Source organism: Tinamus guttatus, unplaced genomic scaffold (assembly GCF_059628265.1).
Source record: "Tinamus guttatus ecotype Peru unplaced genomic scaffold, ASM5962826v1 Tinamus_guttatus_pri_ptg000327l, whole genome shotgun sequence".
Lineage (NCBI taxonomy): Eukaryota > Metazoa > Chordata > Aves > Tinamiformes > Tinamidae > Tinamus > Tinamus guttatus.
This window is the reverse complement of record NW_028288861.1, coordinates 10,992,587-11,016,271: the sequence shown is the minus strand read 5'-3', so window position 1 is coordinate 11,016,271 and position 23,685 is coordinate 10,992,587. Positions and strand designations below refer to the sequence as shown.

The 23,685-nt window shown below is 33.6% G+C and overlaps 1 protein-coding gene across 1 annotated transcript in view; it reads left to right on the top strand.

Moving 5' to 3' along the window:
- CEP128 (centrosomal protein 128) overlaps positions 1 to 23,685 on the top strand; it is a 92,441-nt gene that overhangs the window by 31,220 nt on the left and 37,536 nt on the right. Inside the window, exons 13-17 of the mRNA XM_088529347.1 lie at positions 1,946 to 2,596; positions 4,854 to 5,018; positions 6,755 to 6,931; positions 7,096 to 7,155; positions 9,556 to 9,748. Coding sequence (XP_088385473.1) covers positions 1,946 to 2,596; positions 4,854 to 5,018; positions 6,755 to 6,931; positions 7,096 to 7,155; positions 9,556 to 9,748 — 1,246 coding nt within the window. The remainder of the gene's footprint in view (positions 1 to 1,945; positions 2,597 to 4,853; positions 5,019 to 6,754; positions 6,932 to 7,095; positions 7,156 to 9,555; positions 9,749 to 23,685) is intronic.

The following is a 23,685-nucleotide window of genomic DNA, read 5'->3' as shown; positions in this document are numbered from 1 at the left end:
TTAGCTCAGTTTTAGTAAACTTTTGTGAGGAAGTTGTGCCACATGTTTTCGTAAGCTTTTAGTCACATTAAGCTATAACCCAGGTTCAAGTTATGCATCGTGTCAAACCATCATTCTCTTTGCAGTGAATCTGTGCTTCTTTGTATTTTCCAGTGATTGGGTCAAAAGATGTCTGCTCTTATTATGGCCAGGATAGTGCTAAGCTTCGTGTCATCAGCGTTCTAAATCCACATGCCATGCTGGTGAAGTGTATGATATTGTATGGCCTAAAATAATTTTTATAGTGTCCTGCACCCCTTTTTACATATTTTCAGGTGTCATGAAGTTACTGTATATGGTAGTTACTGGAAGTTGGAAGTTACTAAATCTGATAGACCTGATCTGCTCTGTCTTACTCAAAGATTGTAATTTCCAGTAGATATAAGTTGTGAAGTGTGGTCAGTTTCCATTCATTCTATATTGTCTGATTTAATAGTATTTTCTCAGCTTGGTATGTGTCCAGTACATGCAAGCAAGACTACAGGAGAGGCTGCAATGGGGCTAATCCTTACCTGAAACTAGAGGAATTACTCTCCTCCTGAGTAGAGGAGAGAAACTTGTGGAAAAACAAGCAGAGAGCTTCAAAGGCTCTGAAACCAGTGTTCATCTAAAAGCATAGACTCACAGAGTCTTTGTAATGTCAATTTATCCTGCTATCCAAGACTGGAATTTCATTTAGTTTTGCTACATAAAGTTCATTGGCATGTTTTTTTTTTTCCTGTGTTCTTAACATTTTCTACAAGAAATGCATACAAATGTTAAATGCAGTTGTTTTAGTTTTATCTTCATTTAAAAAATAGCTTCAATCTTTTTTCTTATTCTAAAAGATTGTTGTCTTGTTGACAATAAGCTTGAGATAAGTTCTTCACATCTGAAGAACATCTCTTTATTGGAGGATATAGAATATCGAATAAACTGCAAGTCATTATGGAAGAGGAAAAAAACGCAAACAACGTTTCATGTCCTCTGCAATATCACAGACTGTTTCTATATAAGGTATAAGCCATCTAGATGAGCAGTTTTGTGATAAGCTTCAGTGAACTAGATGAATGTAATTTAGCTGGCTTTGAAATATATAGACAATTCAATGTCTGAGGGAAAAAAATATTTTTAAAAAAAAGGCGAGAGAAGAGATGCTTGTGATGTCCTTGGTTCTGACACAGACCTTCAAGGAGGTGTTGGCAAACTTTCAAAATTGGATTCCAGGAGTGGTCTGCACTTTGAAGAGATGTTCGAAATGTTTGCAGATTGTTTATTGCAAGGTTGAAAAATTGGTATTTTCCTTAGGTGAGGAGGCAATACCTCTTCTTTCTCCCCTCTTCCTTCACCACCCCTACAAAGAAAAAAAAAAAAAAGAATTGTTACTCCATATCCTTACTTTCTTATTTTTACATCTGCGTTGATTATTCTTGGGATAGTTACAAATTCCTTTATTATTTTTAAACTGCCGTATCTTAAAAGTAATTGCTTTTTGTCCTAGATTATTTGAAGTAAGTTTGTCTTTTAAGGGAGAAATATGCCTTCTAGAGATAGTAAAATTCAGTATAAAATTCTTTTAATCTAGTTTAAAAAACAATACTTTGGATGATGGATCAGAAAAATATCTTCTAGTCTCTTTATCACTTCTATTATAGCAGCTGTACTGTAAATTCCATCTTGATTCAAACAAAAAGTTTTAAAAAAAAGTCCCAGCTCAGGAGGCTAGGTCAGTTAAGCACAGATCTAATTTCAAGAACACCTGTTCTATGCCTAAATTTTAAAGAAATGTTGCATACATGTGAGTTGAGCTCATAACAAGTAATTGTTTTGTATTTTCACAGAGCAAAGTGTGTTACTTTCTTGGAAGCTTCCAACAATTTTCCTTAATTACTATATATACAATGGATTTGTTTTTCTCATTTTCTAGGCCCTGAAAGAAAAAGATGATCTCAAAAGTCAGCTTCTCTCTGCTATTCACCAAATAGAAAATCTTCAGAAGGAACTGAATGATGTGCTTACAAAGAGGGCCCAGCAGGAAGAGGAACTCCATTGCAAAGAGGTAAAGCTGAATGAGATGAAGTCTCACCAGGCATCTCTTGAGGAGGAAATCAAAGAAGTCCGAGGTACTGTATATAAGTTGGAGAATGAGTTAAAAAAGCAGGTCTTTGTACAAAATCAGATGCAAGTTGAAAAGAAACATTTAGAAGGAGAACTTGCAACCACTAACTTGATCCATGAAAAAGATCAGGAAAGACTCTTAGAAATGCAAGCAGATGTAAAAAACTTGAGTGCGATACGTGTGGAACTAACAAACAGAATAGCAGAAGAAGAGAAAGCCAAAAAGGAATTACACAAGAGCCTCTCTGATCTCCAGAAACAGCAGGAGTCTAAACATCACGAGATGACTTCAGCTAACAGGCAACTGAAGATGGAAAGAGAAGTTCATCAGCAGGAATTGGCAGATCTTAAGTCAGAGTTACAGAACGTTAAAATCAAACATGAACATAATAGTCAAGAGCTCATGAAGCTCCTGAAGCAAGAAAAAAAAGATGCAGAGGCCCAAATTAGGATGCTAAAGGTATTCTGAATATACTGCCACTTCGTTTTCCTCTATTGAGTGATTAAGTTAACAAAGTACTGACTTAAAATATTTTAATGTCTGTATTCTATTGCAGGTCATCATGGAAGTTGATGGTAAAAGTGTACACTGGTAATAAGTCTAGGTCAAAAGCTTTTTCTAGTTCAAAAGTAACCAAAATGTGATCCATGATGACGGCGGTCTGAATATTCATACTGGATGTTACCAAAACATGATATTAAAAAAGCACACTTCCATGTTTCTTTTACAAAAACATGATTTCCCTAGAACTTTCAGTTTTTGTGCATTTTTTACAGCTCCGTGTCTACAAAACAGAAAATAATAGAAGAGTTGAGGGAAATGGATTTTGTAAGATAGCAGGTTAGGCAACTTTATGAGTGCACAAAATGACAAAGTGTGATATTTATCAAAGGCTGGCTATAAGCATAGTGAAAGATATAACCTCATCAACCTGTGGGGCTGTCTGATAAGCACAAATCATTGCACTGGTGATTTTTTTTTTTTTTTTCTTTTCTTTTCCTGAATTACTCATTGCAATTGAGTTCTACTTTTATGGGCAAATTTTTCTTCCAAGTTAAGGTGAACTTGGCATGCTTTTTAATCAAACAGTTTTTAATTATTGTCATTTTGAAGAGTGAGTTTTGGGAAATCTAGCAGAAACTTTTGTTTGTAAAACTCAGTATCAGACTGGTAAGAGGTTTTTTTAAGATCAGAAAATGGTTGTTGTTTGCTATTATAACGGCTGTCTTGACCTTATTTTATGCCTCAGCCTTTTCCCAACAGCATGTACAGAAGTTTGGCAAAATTTGTTACATTCTACCAAAGTTTGTTAATAATGAAAACTTAACTATAAAGGTTGGTTAAGAGGGACTTAGGGAGTAAAGGGAAAATGTAATGGACCTAGGACTCAAAGCCTTAGCTCAAGTAGAAATTTGAGTGAGCTGTAAAGAGACTAACTGCTCAGCCTGTGAAAAGAAGTGCTGTTTGATCCCTTACAGCTCTTTCTTGCATGCTCTGCATGATACTTTCTGCTTTACTTTTCTCTGATTTTCTGCAATGCTGCACTGTCTGCATATTCTATATAGCACAGTTACCCTCAGTAAGGATTGAAGAGCATGCCTTTATGGGTGTATTCATAGCAAACATTTTAGGCATTAAAGTCTTGTCTTTATGGACACCCAAGTTCTTCCTTTAAAATGCTCCTGGGAGGAGATTTTATTCTTCACATTAGCTCCGGTTTCTAACCTAACTTATAAAACTTTTCCCCTTCTGTTTCTTGTCTATAAAGTTAATATTTAAGGTGTAATTGGAAGAAGAGAATTACTTATTTTTCCTCAGGGAAGAATTTAACCCACAGGTTTATTTTTCTGTGTAACCGGGTCCCACAATACCCTAATACAAAATTGTTTTCAAATAATATATGCCTAATTTTCTTCTTAGCTTTTTTTTTTTTTTTTTTTTTTTTAGTATTGTATAGCTAATGTGATGAATTTTACAAATTTGCCCGTTTCAGTCAGTTTTCAGTGATTATCATTACCTGATATTCATTACATAAATAGGCCTAAAAACACAGATTTGTAGAAATTAACAATACAAACTCCTTGAAGCTTTTTCCTTGCAAATGTAAGTTCAATAGCTCTAAAATGAAATGACACAGCTTTAGACTTCCTGATTCCGGATGAATTTGGTAGTGGAAAAGTTGTGTAAACACTAAGCTTCATAAGGTGATGTCAGCTGATGAGTGTAGCAGAGTTATACTGCAGAATCTGAGACTTCTATTTTTTTGCTCTTAAAAATGTTGAATGGTGCTGGACTTGAATGGCCGTGCAGAATTTTGCAGCATACCAGACAGGCATCAGCATTCCTTTAAGATGATCAATCTTGTTTTGGACTCTAGGTTACATTTCAGATAACGTACATGATATCTCTAAATTGTAAAGGAAAAATCCATATCATTTAACTTTGTCGATGGCACTAATAAGTTGTTATAATAGTTAATCACAAATAAGTCAAATGAAGTCATAGCATACACACGTTTTGGCTGTATGAGTTGCTTAGTTGATGTATATCTTGTGTCTTTTTACAAATGATTGGACTTACTATAACTTAAATGTTAAAAAATTATATAAAATTATTCACCCCTAATTGTGTCCCATGTACTTGATGCTCTGCAATCTGGGAATGTTTTAAAATTGCTCAAATACTGTCTTTGTCTTTGTTCTCCTGTTATCATCAGATGGAGCTTGTAGAAGAGAAAAACATAGTCAAGGCTCAGTATCGGCAACTGGAAAAAATAAAAGTTGAGTGCGATAAGTTGACAGAAGAATTAACTCAGAATGAAGAGGAAAATATTAAACTTAGGCAAAAATACGAGTTTGTAAAACAAGAATTGGAGGAAAAGGTAAGTGTACCTGTTTTTCTAGCTGTAACTTGTTAGTCTCACAGCTCTATTCAAATGTCAAATAAATATCTAAATAGATAGTGAATTTATTTAAAAATACAAAAAAAAAATCCCAAACATGCACACATTAAAGAATGTGCATAAATATAATGTCAATGAGACAAAAGAGCTTTAGCTAGGACATGGATTGTATCCTTCAAAAAACTGGACAGGAATATTGGTTCTGTTGTGTTCCTTAATCTGATGTGGGTAACAAATATCTAACCAAATTCTTATTTCTTATTTATATTTTTATATAATTATGTATAATTTTATGAAAATTCTCCTGCTTGAATATTTAAAATATGGCAAACTTTTTTCAAACTTTCCTAAGACATTTTGATCCTGCTACTGTTCATCATTGTTTCATTTTTCTAGAGATAAATGCCTATCTAGTTGCTTAATATTCAGCTTCTCCATTTGTATTGTCAAATATTTACTTGCATTCTCACTACCTTTAATAGGATCCAGAGTTCTCAAAGTCGTTTTATCTTTTAATGCCTTTTTCTGCTTTCTTATGTTTTATTTTTGGTTTACACAATTGGTCCCCTAACATTGCATTTTCATGTTTTTCTTTATGTCAATATATTTTATGTAATGCTTTTTATAGCTTAAATTTCTTCTGTAACATCGTGATTTTTAGGTGAGTATTTCTGCACATGGATAGAGATTTTGTCGTCAACACTGGAAGATTGTTTCTCTTCTTTGACAAGTTTAATCTGATGTATAAATTTAAAGCAAAAAAGATAAAGTTTGCATCCTGCAAGAAATTGCTTGCAACTTCCATGATACCCATTTTCTTAAAGGGATATCTGAGCCTTTAGCTGTAAAGTTCTCCCTGCTGTATGTCAATTTAGTAATTTCTCATCCATTTAAAATTAAATTTTGTGATATAATCATTTATCTTAGCCCAATACAAGAGATTTGTTCATTCATTGCTCATGGACCACTGAACAGTCATCAGAGTAGCAGATGCTCATGGACGCAGATTCTTTGTGACTTTTCAGATTTTTTCAATTTAATTTTAAGCTCCATATTTTGTTTTTATAAATGAAGTACACAATATCACTAGGTGTTGATCTTAAAACCTAATGAGATTAATTATGAATATAGAAAAGTTAAAGAGACTTCTCCTAAATATGAAGGAAGTGAATCTGAATTTCACAGAGGTATTACATGATATTTGGTGGTCATTCTGGCATTGGATCATAATATAAAATGCTTTAGTTTCCTCTGGCTGGTCACTGTCCTATTGGGTATTATTCTTTGAATGCTTTTCCTTGGAGAAAGCATGGGTTGCTGCAAATACAGGTTTGTTTCAGGGATCTTTGTTTTTGATGCCAGAAACTGGATGCCTCTGACATGTTAAGAATAAAAGACAAAAAGCAGAGTGTTGCTCGTGAGGTTTTTATCTACTGATAACAAGGAATTTTATGATGTATTGTATGGCTTTAACTCTGAAAGTGGGCTCTGTGATTGATGATTTTGAGTTCAGTAGCAGTTTCTACAAAACTGATTTGCAAGCTAGTAAGGACAGTCAAGAGAGGAAGACATGAATAGAATAAGAAGGTATTATATTACTTGGCAAGGATCTCAGCTCAGTGCTCAAGTGAGGTCAGTGTGAGTTTAAGACAAAAAGAGGTATTGGTATGTTATTAATGTAAGAATTTCTTTGTTTTGCTTTTCTTTTGCTCCAGGATAAACAAATCAGCAGTGAAGATGATCATCTGAGAAGGATGGATGAAGCCAGACTACAGTTCAAAGATCAGCTGCATCATTTAGAAATGGAACAGGAATCCATCCTAACTATGATAGGAAGCGAAATTGATGCCGCTTGTGAAGTTCTTTCCCGTGACTCTGCAGAGAAATTTAAAGTAATTCAAAGTTAAGCAGTTCTTTCAAAACACTTGTAGATATGATTTCCGCATTGGATTATCAGCAGAGAATATTTATCTGGCGTTTTTATTAAGCAAAAAAAGCTTTTATATTTCTAATTCCTTTTTCTGTGCCTATTCCTTTCTCTCGCAATTCCCCATAGGCAATATCACTTACACCTACGTTGCTGAATGATCCTCATCGCTGGTTAGCAGAAACAAAGGTAATAATGAATCCTTCTGAATTATTATTGCCAAGTCTTACTGAATAAGCTAGTATCCAACGTTTATAGTTATTCAGTAGAAAGCCTTTGGAAAGGCAAAGGGGAGAAGGAAAAAGACAAAAGCATTCCTTTGACAGCACTCTTAGTGCTCGCAGATTGTTATTTCAATTGTAAAATCTGTCAAATGATTCTATCAAAAGGTACCCCTATGGATTAACGGCAATGCTATTTTTGCAAAAATTTCCATTAATGTATGTGCAGTCTTTAGGTCAGCATTTCCCACTTTGTCAATTGTTTTGGGATAAGAAAAACATGAGAATGTAGCCAGGAGATTTAAGTTTCTCCTTTGGAGTTATAACAAGACAAGAAATGATTTTTTGAAATAAGGCTGTTTTTTATTAATTCTAAAGAGTATTAGAGTGTATTCTTGGAAAATGAGCTGTTTTCCTTCCCTCTTCACTTCAAGTTTCTGAATCCTATAATGTGGATATGTACATGCTTGAGAGCTTCTTTAGAGGGATTACTGGTAACTTCTAACTTTTGTTTTTCGTTTTGCAACTCTGTACCCCTACCTCTTGAAGAAAAAATTTAATTTTTGGCTTGTAAGCTAATTTATTGATGAAGACGATTGATGTATATTCTTTACAGAACATGGGCTTCACAGAACATATAAACCAAGAGAGACTGCCACTCTAAGTAGCAGAGAGAAAATTTGAATCAAAGGAGAAATGTTATGTAGGAAGTATTTTGATTATATAGATACTGACATAGCATTGAAAAGACCTGTTAAAGAGCACGTCATATCTGTATTTGTCAGATAAAATTCCTTAGCTACCAGAGGTGAGACTAGAAAGAATGAGAACTTAGTCCCTTACTTCATTTGTCTGTTTGTTTATTTTTGCTTTTGTTCTAAATATGGAGTAAAAATACTCATAAAAGTGAAAAAGATAGCTGTTTAAGAAATACATCTGAGAATATCTTGCTGCTGTAAGTAGTCACTTTGTTTCTGGGTCATTGCAACTGCAAATGAATATTTAAAAGCTGCAATTGTCTTATTTTTCCTAAATTTCTGAAATCCAAGTTGTTTACATCTAGTTCAAAGGATGGAAAAATTGTATTAATTCTCTTGATACCGATCTTTTCCTAACATAATTAAGTATTCTGTTCGCATGGTCAGCTGTTTTTGAGAATGAATTGGTTACTAATTGTCCCTCTTTCAGAACTGGCCTTGTTTGCTTCATCTGCTTATTGATCCTTCTCTCTAGATAGCTTTACTTTCTAGAAAGCTACAAATTTGTTTCATATATACACATAACTTTTCAGAAGTCATTTCTGAAAATTTAGTATTAAATACACAGCTTGCAGACGGTATTATTCATAACATTTTCTATCTGCAAGTAATATTTTGATTACCATGTCATGCAGTTTAAAACATATTAGGGATTTTTTTTTAATTTTACTTTTTGTGTGCCTTGTACTCTATATTTAAATTGCTTAGATTTCATGAGTGTCTCTATCCATCTTCCTTTGTTACATAAATTTTTAAGGGGAAGAATTACTTTGTTACTGTCAAACTGTTGACTGTCACACTTTTCAGGAGCATGCCTTCAGTGGATAGAGAGTTTGTATGCTTGTTCAGAAAGAAAAGCACAGACCTATAGTTAATAAGTGGAATATATCTCAGTTTCTTTCCTTGAGCCCTGGGCCTCTGTAGTATAATGTTTTTTGTCTTTTTGGGTTCAGAGTTTGTTAATATTTGAGTCTGAATGACAGCCAGGACTTTTTTCTAGTTAAAGAATTGAATCTTTAATATACATTTGTGGTCTTCTTTTACTACTGCTAGATTTACTATATTTGATCATAAATTCTCTTATTTATGAGCTTTCTTTTCCTTTTCCCTCTTAAATGAATCTTAAATGTTGCCTCTTGCTGACCATAAAGGATTGCTGTGACTTAATTTCCGATGCAGCTGAATGCTCAAATTCCTTTAATGTGGGATGGAAAGAGAAAGATTATCTGAGAGGAGGGAATATCTTTTGGGGTCTATTTATACTCTAATTCAATGTGAATTTCCAACATATGGAAAGTTCATGCTTCTGATATAAATTCTGTGTCTGGCTTCTCCATTTGCAGGTTATCAGCTAAAATGTGTGTATGTGTTTTTAGGCTTTTTGAGTGGCAAGCCATACCCTTTAATATAGCTGAAAATGCTCTTTTATTATTGTTACACAGCAATAGCTACAAATAAGGTAGCTATTTGGGCATAACAATTTATTGTTTATATTACTGCCTAACAATACTGTGTACAACCCAAAGGCAATTTGCTAACTAACATTTATGTCCTGCTACTTTTATTAGAATTCTTTCCTTTTTACAATCCATGTTTTTTTTAAAATGTAGACTAAGCTTCAGTGGCTGTGTGAGGAGGTGAAGGAGAGAGAAAGTAAGGAAAAGAAGCTGCGATGCTACTTGAGGCAGAGCCGAGAACAGCTCAAGCACTTGGCACAGGTTAAGGAGTCTGAACATCAGTCTCTCTTTAAACAAATAAAAAAACAAGAACAACTTTTGGAAGAAGTCTGCAGAGAAAAGAGAGGTGAGTTCTTGGTTCCATTTTTGTTCCAAGACAACAGAGATTTGAAATACTCCTAATTAGAATTCCTGTGGTGCATAAGATGTATTTTGTTTTGTTTTTGTTTTTTGCCAACAATTGCATTTCAGCCTAGTACAATGGCTATATAACACACAAATTTGCAGTATGGTCAGTGGAAATCATTATTTTTCAACTGTACTATTTGAGGCATTTCATAACCTGAAGTGGAAATTATAGAAGAGTTTAAGTAAGTATTGATTTGTATTTATGCTGCTTTTCATCTGTCAAAAAATTCCAAATATATCCCAAGTTCCTTGCAGTTGTTCTTTGGTTAAATTGAATGTACAAAGAACTCTGGCAAATTTTCCTCTCATCCCTTCTGTATTGTAAAAAGGAGTAGTATAAGTTTTGTTGCTAAATAGAATGAATTCCTGCATGTAATGTATGGAATAGCACATGAGACTAGTGTGCTTCCTTTATAGGTGTGTTTGTCTTGCTCTGGAGTTTTGTGGGGGTGCTGGCATTCACACCATCTGTCCTTAGCACAAAAGGCAAATCCTACCCAGATTTGAATGAGGGCTGTAAGTTTTAGTGGGGGTAGCCCCAATATTCTCAAGACAAGAACCATTTCTGAGTATTAGCTGAGGTACTTATACTTTATTAGGTAACAGTTTCTTGGAGATGGGTTTTGCTTTTAGGACATTAGGACTTTTTAGGACTTTTTGCTTATTCTAGCAGATCAGGAAAACAGGAAGACCTCTTCATCATTCGCCTTTTCATACATGTACTAGATCACTTACACTGTGTCACTTGTAGTTTAAGCAAGCACATTGTTTCAATGAAGAATATTTCTATAGTAAAATCAAAATATTATAGTAAACAGAGCACAGATAATTTACAGTGTGCTTTTATTTTTCATCTTCAAGAAGTTTTGTATTTCAGAGTTATAAATAAATACTGGCTGTTATAAACCATGCAAGAATGGATCCTTGTTAAATATCAAGTTTAATGAAGTATAAAATCAATCTTCAGGAAAAATTCATGTATTTCGTCAGTTGAGTCATCATCTTCTGAGTCTCCTCTCAGAGAAGAGAGATCATAATCTGTGAAACTTTATCTTCAAAGGTGTATGTTTTTACTTTTTTAAAGGTCATTCCAGATATTAACTCCTCTGATATTTAGAAATTTTCTTTACTTTCCAGGATGTGATTTCTATTAAGTGGTTGGAAAATTAGTCAGATATTACATGCTGTGTCCTATCCTTCATGTCACTAAGCTGGATAAAAGCAGAATTAACACCTGTTAGTACATACTCCCATATTCCCATAATTGGAGATAATTTTTTGCCCTGGGATGTAACTGTGTAAAAATATAATGGTTGAAAATAAATAAATAAATAAAAAGCTTAACACAGCTGAAGGTGTTAAGAATAATTTAAGAATAATGGAAATTTATGTTGAGAATTTGAGGTTTATTCCTTTTTCATCTGCTAAATGGCTGCCCAAATCGTCCAATTCTGTAAGAGATGGCTTGAGCAGAACTGGATAGTTCCATAAAATATTCAAATTCCGGACTCTTCCTCAGAGGTAATTTAAGGGTAAGGCGTGTGTAGATTTTTCTTCTCATAATATTTGAATATAACAGTCTTCAGATTGCGAAATAACTCAGGTTACCCTTTGATAAGGATGTACACACCCTGCTTTGTATACTGTGCAGCAAGTTAAGGGACGATTAGGTCTTCCCTGAGAAAGCAAGAAAGAATTCCTCAATCAGGAAGCATAAATATGAATTTCCTTGCTATAAAAGTACGTGTGACTTAAGCTGCTTACACAATGCTAGTTATGGGTAAATAACATCTCTTAAGCACCTTTTCGTTTATGATTTCAAACCTATATCGTATCCTGTTTTCTCATCTTTTTCGGAAGCTTAAAATCTCACTTCATTTTGTTTGCATTTTATTTGCCTTTGTATGGAAAACATTACACACCTCTACTCCTTCTATTCACACACCACTGTGCTCCTTCTACTAAATCATTTTGAGGCAGTCTGATTGACAATCTGTGAAGTGTCTGAAATATGAATCACTGTAGACTTATACCTGCAGCATTATTCTAAGAAATTAAGTTCTTCTAAGTTCACATCTCGCAATGTGCTATGCCATAAGGAATAAATTCCTGAGGACGTGTTGGCCATATTCAACAAACACTCAAGAGGCCAACACTTTAACTAAATGTGGTGAGGAAAACACATTTTTAAAAGCTATAAATGCTCTTCAAAGAAAGATTCTGAACATTCTTCTGTAGCCAAAGGAACCAGGGCCCAAAGTTTTCATATGAGGAGGAGGAGACTCATTAGAAGAACATCATTTGTGCTGTTAAGATTTAAAATTACTTCAAGACCTGCACTGACTGTTTGGAGAATATTCTCAGTGTCCTCTTAGTGTTCTTAACTTCTTCAGTGCTCACTTCCTTGCTTTCTAAAAGATATTATACCAGCAGAAAAGCAAGCTTCTGAAAGCATCAGAAATAAGGGGATAGCTGGAAAATCTGCATTAAAAGGGAGGTAATCCAAGAAAAGAAAGAGGTGGCAAGCACAGGGGATATTGGTCTCAGGAAAAGGAACAATGCAAACTGACATCTCTGCGAAAATGATCGGTGAGAAGATGGACTGATCCTGGGTCCAGAGATGAAATTTTTCTTAAGTAGATCCTCTGACAAAATTTTGTCTGAAAGAGTCAATAATGGAGAATATACCAAAGTCTGGAAAACTGAAAGACTGCATGATGAGAGATTATTTTTACTTTTATAAAAGTCTGGCTGCAACCTGAGCGATAGAGATTAAGTACTTATGCTAAATTTGGGGCTTGTAAGTAAGCCTTGAGCAGCATTGACATGCTTTATGGGCTGCTTTAGTCTATAATGACTGACGTCATCTCTTTGAATCTTTTTATGTAAAATATTAAACTTTAATATGTTTTCACATCTCACTGTTATGACAATATTTTTCAGTTGCTTCAATTTCAGAAGAAATTGGAACCTATTGGATTTTCTGGGTTTTTTTTTGCTTTCCATACAAATTTTCTTCTGGTCACCATTCAAGGCTCAATACCGGTAACAATGAGCGACTCGTTTTATCAAATTTATCAATCTAACAGTTTACTACTTTTTAAGCATGTTGATAGTAATCATTTTATATTTAGATTCATGTAGACTTAAGACTAAGTCGGACTAATTTAGTCATGACTTCTGGTTGCTGTCTTCTTTTATTATTATTGAAAAAAACCTTTTGTGAAACATTAACAAAAATAAAGCAATTGGTAACAGAATAACAATATCAATAACAATTAACAATAGCAAGTTTGTAGAACAAGGTGGATTATTTTCTTTACAAGGACAGTAAGATCCTATCGAGATTTTCTACCTCCACTTTTGAATAAAGAACTTTGAAAGAGAACATGCTTTGATCCTTTAAGCTTGAATGTTTCTATTGTTATCCTTCATTTGTTTAAAATGATAGTGCCAAGGCCATGTTATAATATTAATAGTGTTTTAGTGTTCTTTGAATAACTATCTGCTAAGATGATCTCCCTGAGGCTTTCATTGCCATTTTTAATTTAAAAGCACTGGAAACAACACAAATCAGATTAAATTTTTAATTCTATAGTACCTACTTTGGTTGAGACTTAGTCACAGTTCAATAGAATGGATTTTAATTTTAAACTGTCTGCAGAGTTACCATGGAAAAAATATTAAACTGAAAATAGTTACTTATATAACACTGTGGTGAAAAGTACTGGTTTTCATGGAGCAGGGGAAAAAAATAATCCTATGCCATCGGTTTAGAGTGGACATTCCTGTGTTTCCTATAAATATGTGTGGTTACATTGCTCACCTGGCGTTACAGTTTTTGGAATTCTAAGTAAATGATGTTTTCCTCTGTCTGCTTCAAGAGGCACATGCTCATTAACGGAGATAAGAAAAGAGAATACAGCTTTTAATTACACAGTTACTGATCTGTTAATTTTCTGTGAAACAGGAAAAAAAATAAACACACTTTTAAATTCCCCTAAATAAAGAATGAGAAACAGGACGTACAAAAAGATGACAAGGTGTAGGCAATGCAGGGCAGTGTGTGGGTTTAAAGCCTGGGACCAGCATATGTGTCCTTGGGACAATCAAGAATCCCGCAGGCATTGAAAACAGCAGCTGAAGGACAGCAACCTCAGATGAAAGGTAGGAACCAGGAACATCAGCTGGAGCACTTGGAACAGCAGTCAAGGACTTCACTTATAAGTGACCATAGATGTTTCTATAGTTACGTCTCCTACTAGTCATTCTGCCAAGGCATTGTCCCTCGTGTAGTTACTTTTGGTCCAGTTAAAAGGATTTGATCAACCAAAAATTGCTAATTGAGCCTAAATTGAGGATTGTCCAGATGAACTAACTAGCCATGACTGCTGCTGAGAGATTCTTCCCAGAACTCCCATTGCAGTCTTCACTTAAAAGTATTTCTGGAAGATTTTTAGAATTTTATTTTTTAAAAAAGGTTATTTTTATTTTGGATTTTAATATTGATGAAAATGGATGATTTGGTTGGTTTTGTTTAAAAGAAAATAGCAAAGTTTTTAAGAGTATTTAAGATAAATACCCAACACTTTTAAAAAGTTAGTTTCCTGAAGGAAAATTAAAAAAAGAAAGAAAAAATCTACAACTAAAAAACACAGGAAAGATCTCTAGCCAAAAGGAGAATGCAAATGTTAGAAAACAGAAATTTAGGAGAAAGAGTGGTGGTTTGCGTTTGCTACTTTAAGAAAAAAGAATTAAAAAGGTACAATTCCCAGAATAGAAAGTCACTGAATAATGACATGCAGCAAAAGAAGCAAATCATTGTTTTGTGGAGGAAGCTCCTCTACACGTTCATTTTAAAATAAGGTATAGTTGACTGCATTGGTGTTTCAGTCAATTTTGGTGCAAATGGATGAAAATATTTTCTGCTGCATTTAGAATGATGCAGATTTTAGATGGAACAGTTTATAAAAAAGCGCCATGCGCTCATGGGTGTGGGTGTCCCTGTGCACCAAAGGTGTAACATGAAATGCTTTTCTGAATATGTGCTTAAAAATAGCCTATGAATTTAAATTCACAGAAAACTGAAAAATTACAGTAATATAGAGTTGCAGGATTTTTTGCGAACTAACCAAAGTTCCGTACTTCTCTGGTGCTGTTTTGAGATGGACTACAACTGTCTTTCCTTCCTGATGATCACAGTATCCTAGAGAGCTGAAAAATTCAGAAAACTGGAAATATTTTAAATACCTTAGAACTGAAGAGGACAGTGGTACTGCTTTTAGGTTCTGAGGGTTTGTACCTTCGTGGTTTGTGTGGATGGCACTTCACTACTTAACTTCATCTAGTGTCCCACCCGCTCCAATGTTTCATCATGTAATTTCTTAATAAATACCATTTCAATTCTATTTTAATAGTATTTCCCTAAAGTATTCAATATTTTAACAAAATGGGCCACAGCTGAGGAAATAGAAGGCGTAAATTCCAATTTCTTACTCAGCTTCTTGATCACTTTTTTTTTGGGATCCCCAAGCACAGTGAGGTAGGCATACAGATTTGTTTCAAAATTTGTTCACATCACAAGGATCTTATTATAGAGAAATGCTTTTAAGTAGGAAAAATACTGTCTTCCAGAATCAGCCCGAAGGCCTGGGCCAGATTTCTCTCATGTGCTTTGATCTTACTAGTTTGAGTAGTCTGAAAAGCATAGACATATAAATAACACATAAATCAATGGAAGTTGATGTTTGAGCTTTGTAGCACCCACAGGTCATACAGACTTAATTAGGATTTAGTTACTGGTTAGTTCTGTCAACAGAAAACATCAGCTCTGTGTCTCAAACAAAAGGAGCACACAAGCATTCTTGGATAATTTAGTCATGAAGCTTGCCATAATTCTGTAGGTGTAAAATTACATGAACTAAGCAAGGATCCTTTTCTTTTTGATCTTGTCAATATGCTTCAGAATAAATTACAGAATGTGCTTTATATGTTTTTTTTCCATGTTTTGATGCATTTTGTTGTAGTGTGCTAGTTTGATGTGCTAGTTTAAAATAAATAAATAAATAAAGCATAGGATTCAGTGGTTGGATTCACTAACTTCAGCACTGTCCTTGAAAATTTGAATTTAGTTTTGTTGTGATGGTGATCTTAGAGTACCTGTCTGCTAGACTCTGAGTTTTCCTTCTTAGTCCTCTAGTGTGTGAATATTTTCATGCTTAAAATGCCTGTGTCAGATAGAAAAATATTATTTGTTCTAAGTATGGGGAATGGAGACATAGGGACAAACCGACTTGTCCCAAATCAAGGGAAATTCTACAAGGAAATAGGGAGTCAGAGCTAGTTACTGTAGGCCAGCAGGGTATGAATCAACTTTAATTCTGCTGCTCATTCTGTTGCAAAAACGTGATAGAGGAGGGTGAGTTGGTTCAGTTAAGACACAGAAAAAAAAGTTGTGACATGGAAAAAACTTATATGAACAGAAACTGAAAGGACTGACATCCTTTAGCTGGAAAGAAGTTGCTGCAGAGGCATGATTCAATAATAAAAGATCAAGTGGTAGGCTAGGTTAGATCTACCCTTAATGTAACCTTTGGTGAAATTTTTAAAATAGCAAAATTAAACTGCTATAATATTTCTTCATGTGCTATTTAAAGTAGGGTGAAACCTATTTCACAAGAAATAATTGAGACACAAATATGTGAGTATTAAAACGTAAGTTAAAGCACTTCTTGAAAAAAGCTGTTTTTATCCCAAATAAAGGGTTTTCAAAAGCTTTCAGTAATCTTTCAGTAACCTTTCGACTTCTTGAGTTAGATCTCCCTGTGTTTATCCTGGAAAACTTTAAAGTTAAGAAAACACAATTTCCTTTTTATTTTTCATGAGGAAAAGGTTTCCATTGCAACCCAAACCCCTTAAATCTCTTGCCATTTTCATTCCTTTTAAATTCTGTAATCAAGCTATACCTCATGCATAAGCAATAGTAGTTTGTTTTCTCTTTGGTGTAAATCTGAATTCTTCGTTTCTGAGTGTGAATGTTTTTTACAATGTATCTGCTCGTCTTAGCTCAGAAGGATAGTTTCAGCAGCTCAGGAGCTATTATCTTGGAACATATCACATTTCTTTTAAAAATACGTATTAATTAAGTGGATAACATTAAGCTCAGGCTCTGGTCCTATTTACCTCCATGTCCTTTGTTTATCTTTCCATTTCTGCATTAATGAGAATTTACTAGCTTTAGCCACATTTGTCTACCTACCAGAATATTTGTATTCTCAAACTTAGTTCTGAAGATGACTGACTGCATACATTGAGTAAGTAGTGAGTTAAAAGAAAAAATAAGCTGTCAAGCTGTAGCACTCTCTTTGTTATTGCTTACATCTCTTTGAGATGTTACTAGTGATGTAATTTAGGCTTTTTTTTTTTTTTAGTAAAGTTGTTAGGAGTGTGTGGCTTTGCATTAAGGCTCATTTATGCTACCGAGTGAAAACTTAATGTAAAGAGATACTCGAACATCTGAAATTTTGAGAAGAATCTGTTGAAATATTTAGAAGTTAGCCATAGAATTCAATATTATTCTTTAATGGAGTTCATATGGTTCATTTGTTTCAAGTTAATAACTGCTACTTTGGAAAAGACATGGATGGTCAATAAGGATATGATACATTATCAAAATGAGATCTGGTATGCACAGCAAGACCTCCTTAATGCCATGTTTTATGAATCTGTGCAGATAGATAAAACTGTAGTGATGTAAGAAGAGCAAGTGCATTGTTATACTGTGTAGAGCTTACACTGATGCTGTTTATATAAACCTGTGTTTTCAAGATATTATTTTACATGTTTGAGATAATATCCCAGGTGATTCACACTGTGTTCTATATAATATCTTAACATCTACACTCTGTAGTCACACTTAAGTTATTAGCTTTTTAGAATTTCTCTGGTATTATACTACTACGTAAGGCCTTGTGAATGATCGTGATTGCAGTCCTAAGCATGGGTAGATTTGTTAGTTCCCTCTTTCACATGTTGAAAATTATACTGGACAAGTTTGTGGTGCTGTGCTTTTTGCATTAAGTTTCTCATTCATTCTCTTCTTATCCTAATTGCATTTACTGTAGTCAAGAGTCAGAAGGAAGGAAATTTCTGTGCATTGCCTTAGGTTTGAGGATACAGAACAGTTTCAGAAGAGGCTCAGATTTTTGATTAATTTGAGTGATAACATTATCTTCTCTGGTTAATCATATCTTTAGCTACTAGTTTTATCATTTATGAAGATCAAATAAGATATATTTTACAAAAATATGCAAAATATGATTTTGGGAAGAAGATGATCTCTGAAGCAAATTACCCATTCCTTTTGATATGTGGCTTTTTTCAGATTATTTTTCATAACTTTTTTCTGCTGTGGAAAATACAAATTCAAAGAGATTATTATGTTAAGGTAGATTCAAAAGGCAGATAACTACGACAAAGTCTTAGTTTTGATTGTTTTTCTGTTATGAAGCACTATGTATAATTTAAGTATACTGTACTTATACACTGTTAAGTGTACTGTAGTGCAGTACATATACTATTTTGAATAAAACTTTCAACCTTGTTTTGCCATTTCAACCTTATTTCCTTTTTCCCTATTTGTTTTATTTTTGTCATATATTACCTTCTCTATGTCAATGCCATCTGTGGCAGCAAGGAATATCAGGTCTATTACTAAATAGTAAATTGGATAATGAGGTATTTTGAATATTCAAAAAGGAATCTGAATGCTTTTGGAGAAACTCTCCATAATAAAAACTCTCCATAATAAAAAAATAATGATGAACTTAAAAAAATATATAAAGCTGGACTATAATTACTATTCAAATAATTTCTTCTTAAGAGTGTTCTTGCCCTTTAAATGATGCTTGGGCTTTTTTTTTTTTTTTTTTTTTTTTTTTTTTAATGTGATGGGGGAAGGAGGAGGGAGGGCTTCCAAGTTATTTTAAACTTTACCAAAATGAACCTGCATTCAGTGTCTTAGAGGAATAGAAATAAGCCTAAATCATTTGGAAATCTTATCCTGTGGGGTGTTTCTTTGTATTGGAAGACTGGAAATAGCAGTCTGGTGATGCATTGCTCCGATTATCTAATGTTTTATGCCATTATGTTTTTATACAATCATAAAAATATGGCTGCCATTGTGAAAAAATGAAGGTAAGCAATGGGGTCAAATTGTACCTGAGATTATTTTAAAACTTCTGCTTTCTCAATCACATGCTTTAAATACTTATCTGAAACTTGTGTACAAATATATGGTTTATAAAGATTTAAATACTAAATTGCTGAGTTTGTAGTGCACATTAATACAAAGAGGCTAAAACTGTTAGTTTTACTTCTTGGCATAACTACACAAATGGTAAACTAAATCAAAATGAATAAAAGTAACTTAGGGGATAGGAATTTAATGTATAGTAACTATTTAGAATCTATTACTTAATCTTTTTATTCTTTCTGTGAATTATGACTTTTTTCTTTAAATGAAGCTAAAGAGATGGAGTTCTAAGAACTATTGAGTTTTTTTGTTTGTTTTTTACAGCTGTTGAGATGGTGGCAAAGGAGTCTGTATGTGAGGGTCTATATCGTCATAATGACACAATAACAGAGCTTTTACATGATAAAAATCTTGTAAGCAGTCATACAACTTTAACAGAACTTCCAGTTTTAATCTGGAAGGCTCTATCAGGCTGTCATGTTATATAGTGTTTCCATACTGAATAAATGATAGGAGAAGTATCACTGGTTTATGGCAGTTAGTTGCAGGCACTTTCAAACTAGTATCTTGAATTCATTATTTTCCTGAAATGTATGCAACAGAAACATGCTGACTTTCAGTCAGTCTTAATTGGATAGAAATATGCTTCCCAGAAAACCATTAGTTTACGATAAGATGCCTGTTTAATTAAATAACCTTACAGGAAATGAAATTGAACCAAGGGATCTATGGTCCTCCCACCTAATGCTGCAGTCAAAATCACTTTCACCTAAAAGACAACAAAACTTGTTGGAAATTTGAGCAGAAATAAAACAAAAATTACTCAGTCTATGATATTTAACATGAGAAGAAAATATAAAATCTTTTATAGTGCTGCACTATATAAATATCTTTTAAATTAGACCTAACATTTTTGTCTTTGATTTGTCAGGCAGTATTAGAATATGTATTTCAATGTGATTAAAAAAAACCTTTTATATCCTGTCAGCTAATATCCTATTTAAGACCTGTCTTCTGAAAGTAGTATGACGTAGTTGGTAGTATTAGTTAGTAGTATTATATAGTTGGAGAATTGAAATTTCAGTGATATTTTCTCTATCAAATATTTATTTCTTTGAGAAGAGACTCAGTACTAATTTATTAATTTTCAGCCTTTTCTTAACATTGACTCTATGCAAACAAAATTGTTACAATTAAAGAATAGGGATTGTAAGTGGTTCCTTGAACAAATAAAGCTGTTTTTTTCCTGTATAAAGATTAAAATATCTAACAGCTTAATTGGTATGCCTCGTTTGTCTACGAGTGGTTTAAATATGACAAATTGCTAAGTTCTAATCAATTTAATGAATGTATCACTGTAATCATCTTCTTCAAGCTAATAGTTTACTGTCCCTAAAAATCAGCTTGTATTTCCTTTACTGTTTTTTGGCAGAATCTCCTTGATAATATTTTACAACATGGGAATTGTGATGGTACTTTTAAAATATATATTTTTAATTTTAAAAATACAGATTTATAATTAAAAACATTCAAAGATGCTGCCTTTGAAGCCAAGCAAGACAAGCAGATTAATTCTATAGTTCATACAGTATCAGAGATTTGAACAATAAGCTGTAAAGTGTTTTTTGAAATAATGAGTTTCACTTTGTAATTTATTAAATATAACTCCTCTTGTAAAAATGGGAACATTCACTCTTCTAAAGATTGAATTTCATACATCAACATATACTCTATACATACTTCAACTGTCGGAATAAAAAAAAAAAGTCTTTCTGATTTTAATTACTGATGATGTTGCCCATAAAACACTAGTCTCTTGATTTTTCTCATTTCTAAAAATACCATTGTCTGAAATAATGGTCTGCATTTGCAAAGTGAAATAACCAAAAAAAAAAATATGACCTCTGACAAGTTACTACATTAAATTCAAAATTCTAATGAAAACATTTTATTTGAGTGCATGTAGTTAAAATCCCCGGAGCATATTTTCATTAGAGAACAGTTCAAATGACAGTTATTTCAGCACAATTTCAAGTATAACGGAAGGTTTATAAATGTACCTAAGCATTTTTATTATTTCAGAACCAGAAATTGAATAATTTTTTGTTTTAAAAATAGAAAAAAAAAATTTTTGCACAAGTATTTGTCTTAGAGCAGCAAGGTATGCTGTGAAGAGTAGTAGATCTTTATCTGGTTATTGTTATCTTGGCTTTCAAAGACATTTGACACAGTCTTTGGTCTCTCACTATCTAGTTAAGTAGTGCTACTTTTCAAAACATTTGGATTTAGAATATTTCTCCTAGCTCTACTTTGTGGTAAGATGATGCCAGGAGGCAGTATTGTGCAAGGTCAACTATACAGTTGGTGCATAACAAGAAAGCTGAATCTTGCTTCACTTCTTGGGGGATGCACTGTGGTAGCTTTTAGCTCTAGCAACAGTGCTTTCCAGGGGTCTACAGTCTACCTTCGGAATACTAATGGTGTAGTGGACATAGCAATTATAGTGGTTTGTTAGTGGAGATACATGTACATATGCATATAAACTCATATAAAAGAGGGAAGATGATCTCTGTTCTAGAAAAATAATCTTGTTCTCATTACTTTTACAATTTGTCAAGATGGAGAAATTGGTTTAAAACAACAACAACAAAAGCTTGTGTAACTCAAATATCAAGGCTAGTTTGAAGGGCTTTTGCCTTTCAAAGTCACTTAACTCATACACCGAATCAGTCTGAGGTTGGAAAATGGTGTCATGAACCACAGTTTCCCTATTCATTTCTTACTGGCAAAGTTTATTGATTTCTGTTTTTACTGTGACCCTATTTAAAGTAAAAAATACCTTACTATTATGGATGCTTATCTCCTTTTGCCTCAGTCAAGACGGGAGCTGTGTGATTGCATTACCTGGTTTTGTGTCATTCCTGGTTTGCACGGAGAGGAGACTGCCTTTTCGAAGGCTGTTGAGCTGGCACTTGCAAGGAATGCTAAGGGGATTATAAGCATGTTGGGCTTTGTTTTACTATTGAGGTAGCCTCTTAAGTAAGAGTGCAATGCAAATAGGCAACTACGTGCAAGCTCATTGTACTTAAGAGCTGGAAAATATTAATACTTCATTCTTGCACAAAAAGACTTACGTACAAAGATGGGTTTACTGACGTACCATGGCATTTGCGTGGATTACAGCGAAATGATGCTGCAAAGCAAACAACAGAATACAGTCTAACCTTTAAGCTTTTAATGTTTATAACATCTTACGAAAATATTTGAAATTAAAATAATCAAAATATTCTGTCCTTTCCTAAGTTTATACGTACGTTTGTTTTTGATATGAGTCATATATATATACATATGCACACATGTACATGCATATATATATGTAAAAAATGACTTTTAACATACTAAAAGGTTTAATTATGGGAAAAATAGTCACTGGAAGGCTTCCAAGTTTTTTCTGGCTCTTTTAAAAGAAGGTCTGTGTTTAAAATGCAGTATGTTTTCTGTACACTGTAATTGAAACTTATTTTTTTCTATTTTTAAAACACTGATTCTGATTTCTTAAATTGCTTTTTAATGTATAGCACCTTCTTAGTGAGCTTTCATCAGCAATCTCCTTAACACATCTGCATTTCAATCCTTTCTCCTCTTCAGTTTGAAGTTAGCCCATCTGTTCTGTAATGCACATCTTACTGGCTCTTTGAGAAGCATGGTATATTAACCCACACTGCTCAGAGTATAAGCTTGACAGTAGATTTGGGAGGGCAGGGATGGTTCTAGATCTAAGCATATAATTTCAGCTTTTGTAAATTGTCCAGTTTCTGTGATGGTAGAATCAGCATGGAAAATGTTATTTAGAGTTAGGGCTTAAAATGTTATTTTTAGGCTCAGGGGCTTTATTGTGCTCTCATTATGCTTCATCTTTTACAAACCAAAAACACACATGAGGGAAGAGAAATTTAGCAGTTTATTAAGATTGCTAAGGGATATAAAAATGTCAAAATATAATACTTTCATCACAGAATACAACTTTTGGGAGACTAGTTTGCTGTAGGGACTTTTCAGATGGTATGAGAGGATCAGTGCGCATAATAACCAATGTGCCATGACAGTTACACTTTTTAAGACTGGACCTATCCAGTTGAGCACACTTATTACTAGCTTGATACAATTCTTCTTCCCACTCTCCCTCCCTGAGACTATTGAAAACTAATACCTATTCTAGGAGATGTCACCTCAACTACTAAAAGTGTTTTCTGGGTTTCTGTTTGTCTATATCCTGTATAAAACATTTTATTGAGAGACATTTATCATATAAGCATACTACACATTTTATCAGCTTTGCAATATTTAGTTCATTTCTGGCATACAGCTAAGACTAAACATGACATGTAACTAAGATATAAATAGATATGAGAATTAGGTGTGTGAGATGTACAGTATGTTCTCAGATTTACAGTAGCATTTTTGTGGGATTGACAGACTTGGTTTTCCCCTTTATTGCTAAGTGCTAATTGTGTGTCTCTACCTGTACAAATTTTATAGTGTTGGGAGAATGAAATTAGCAGTTTTATTGTAAGCCTAGCTATTTCACAGCTCCTGTAAATTTTCAAATAAAATTTACAATG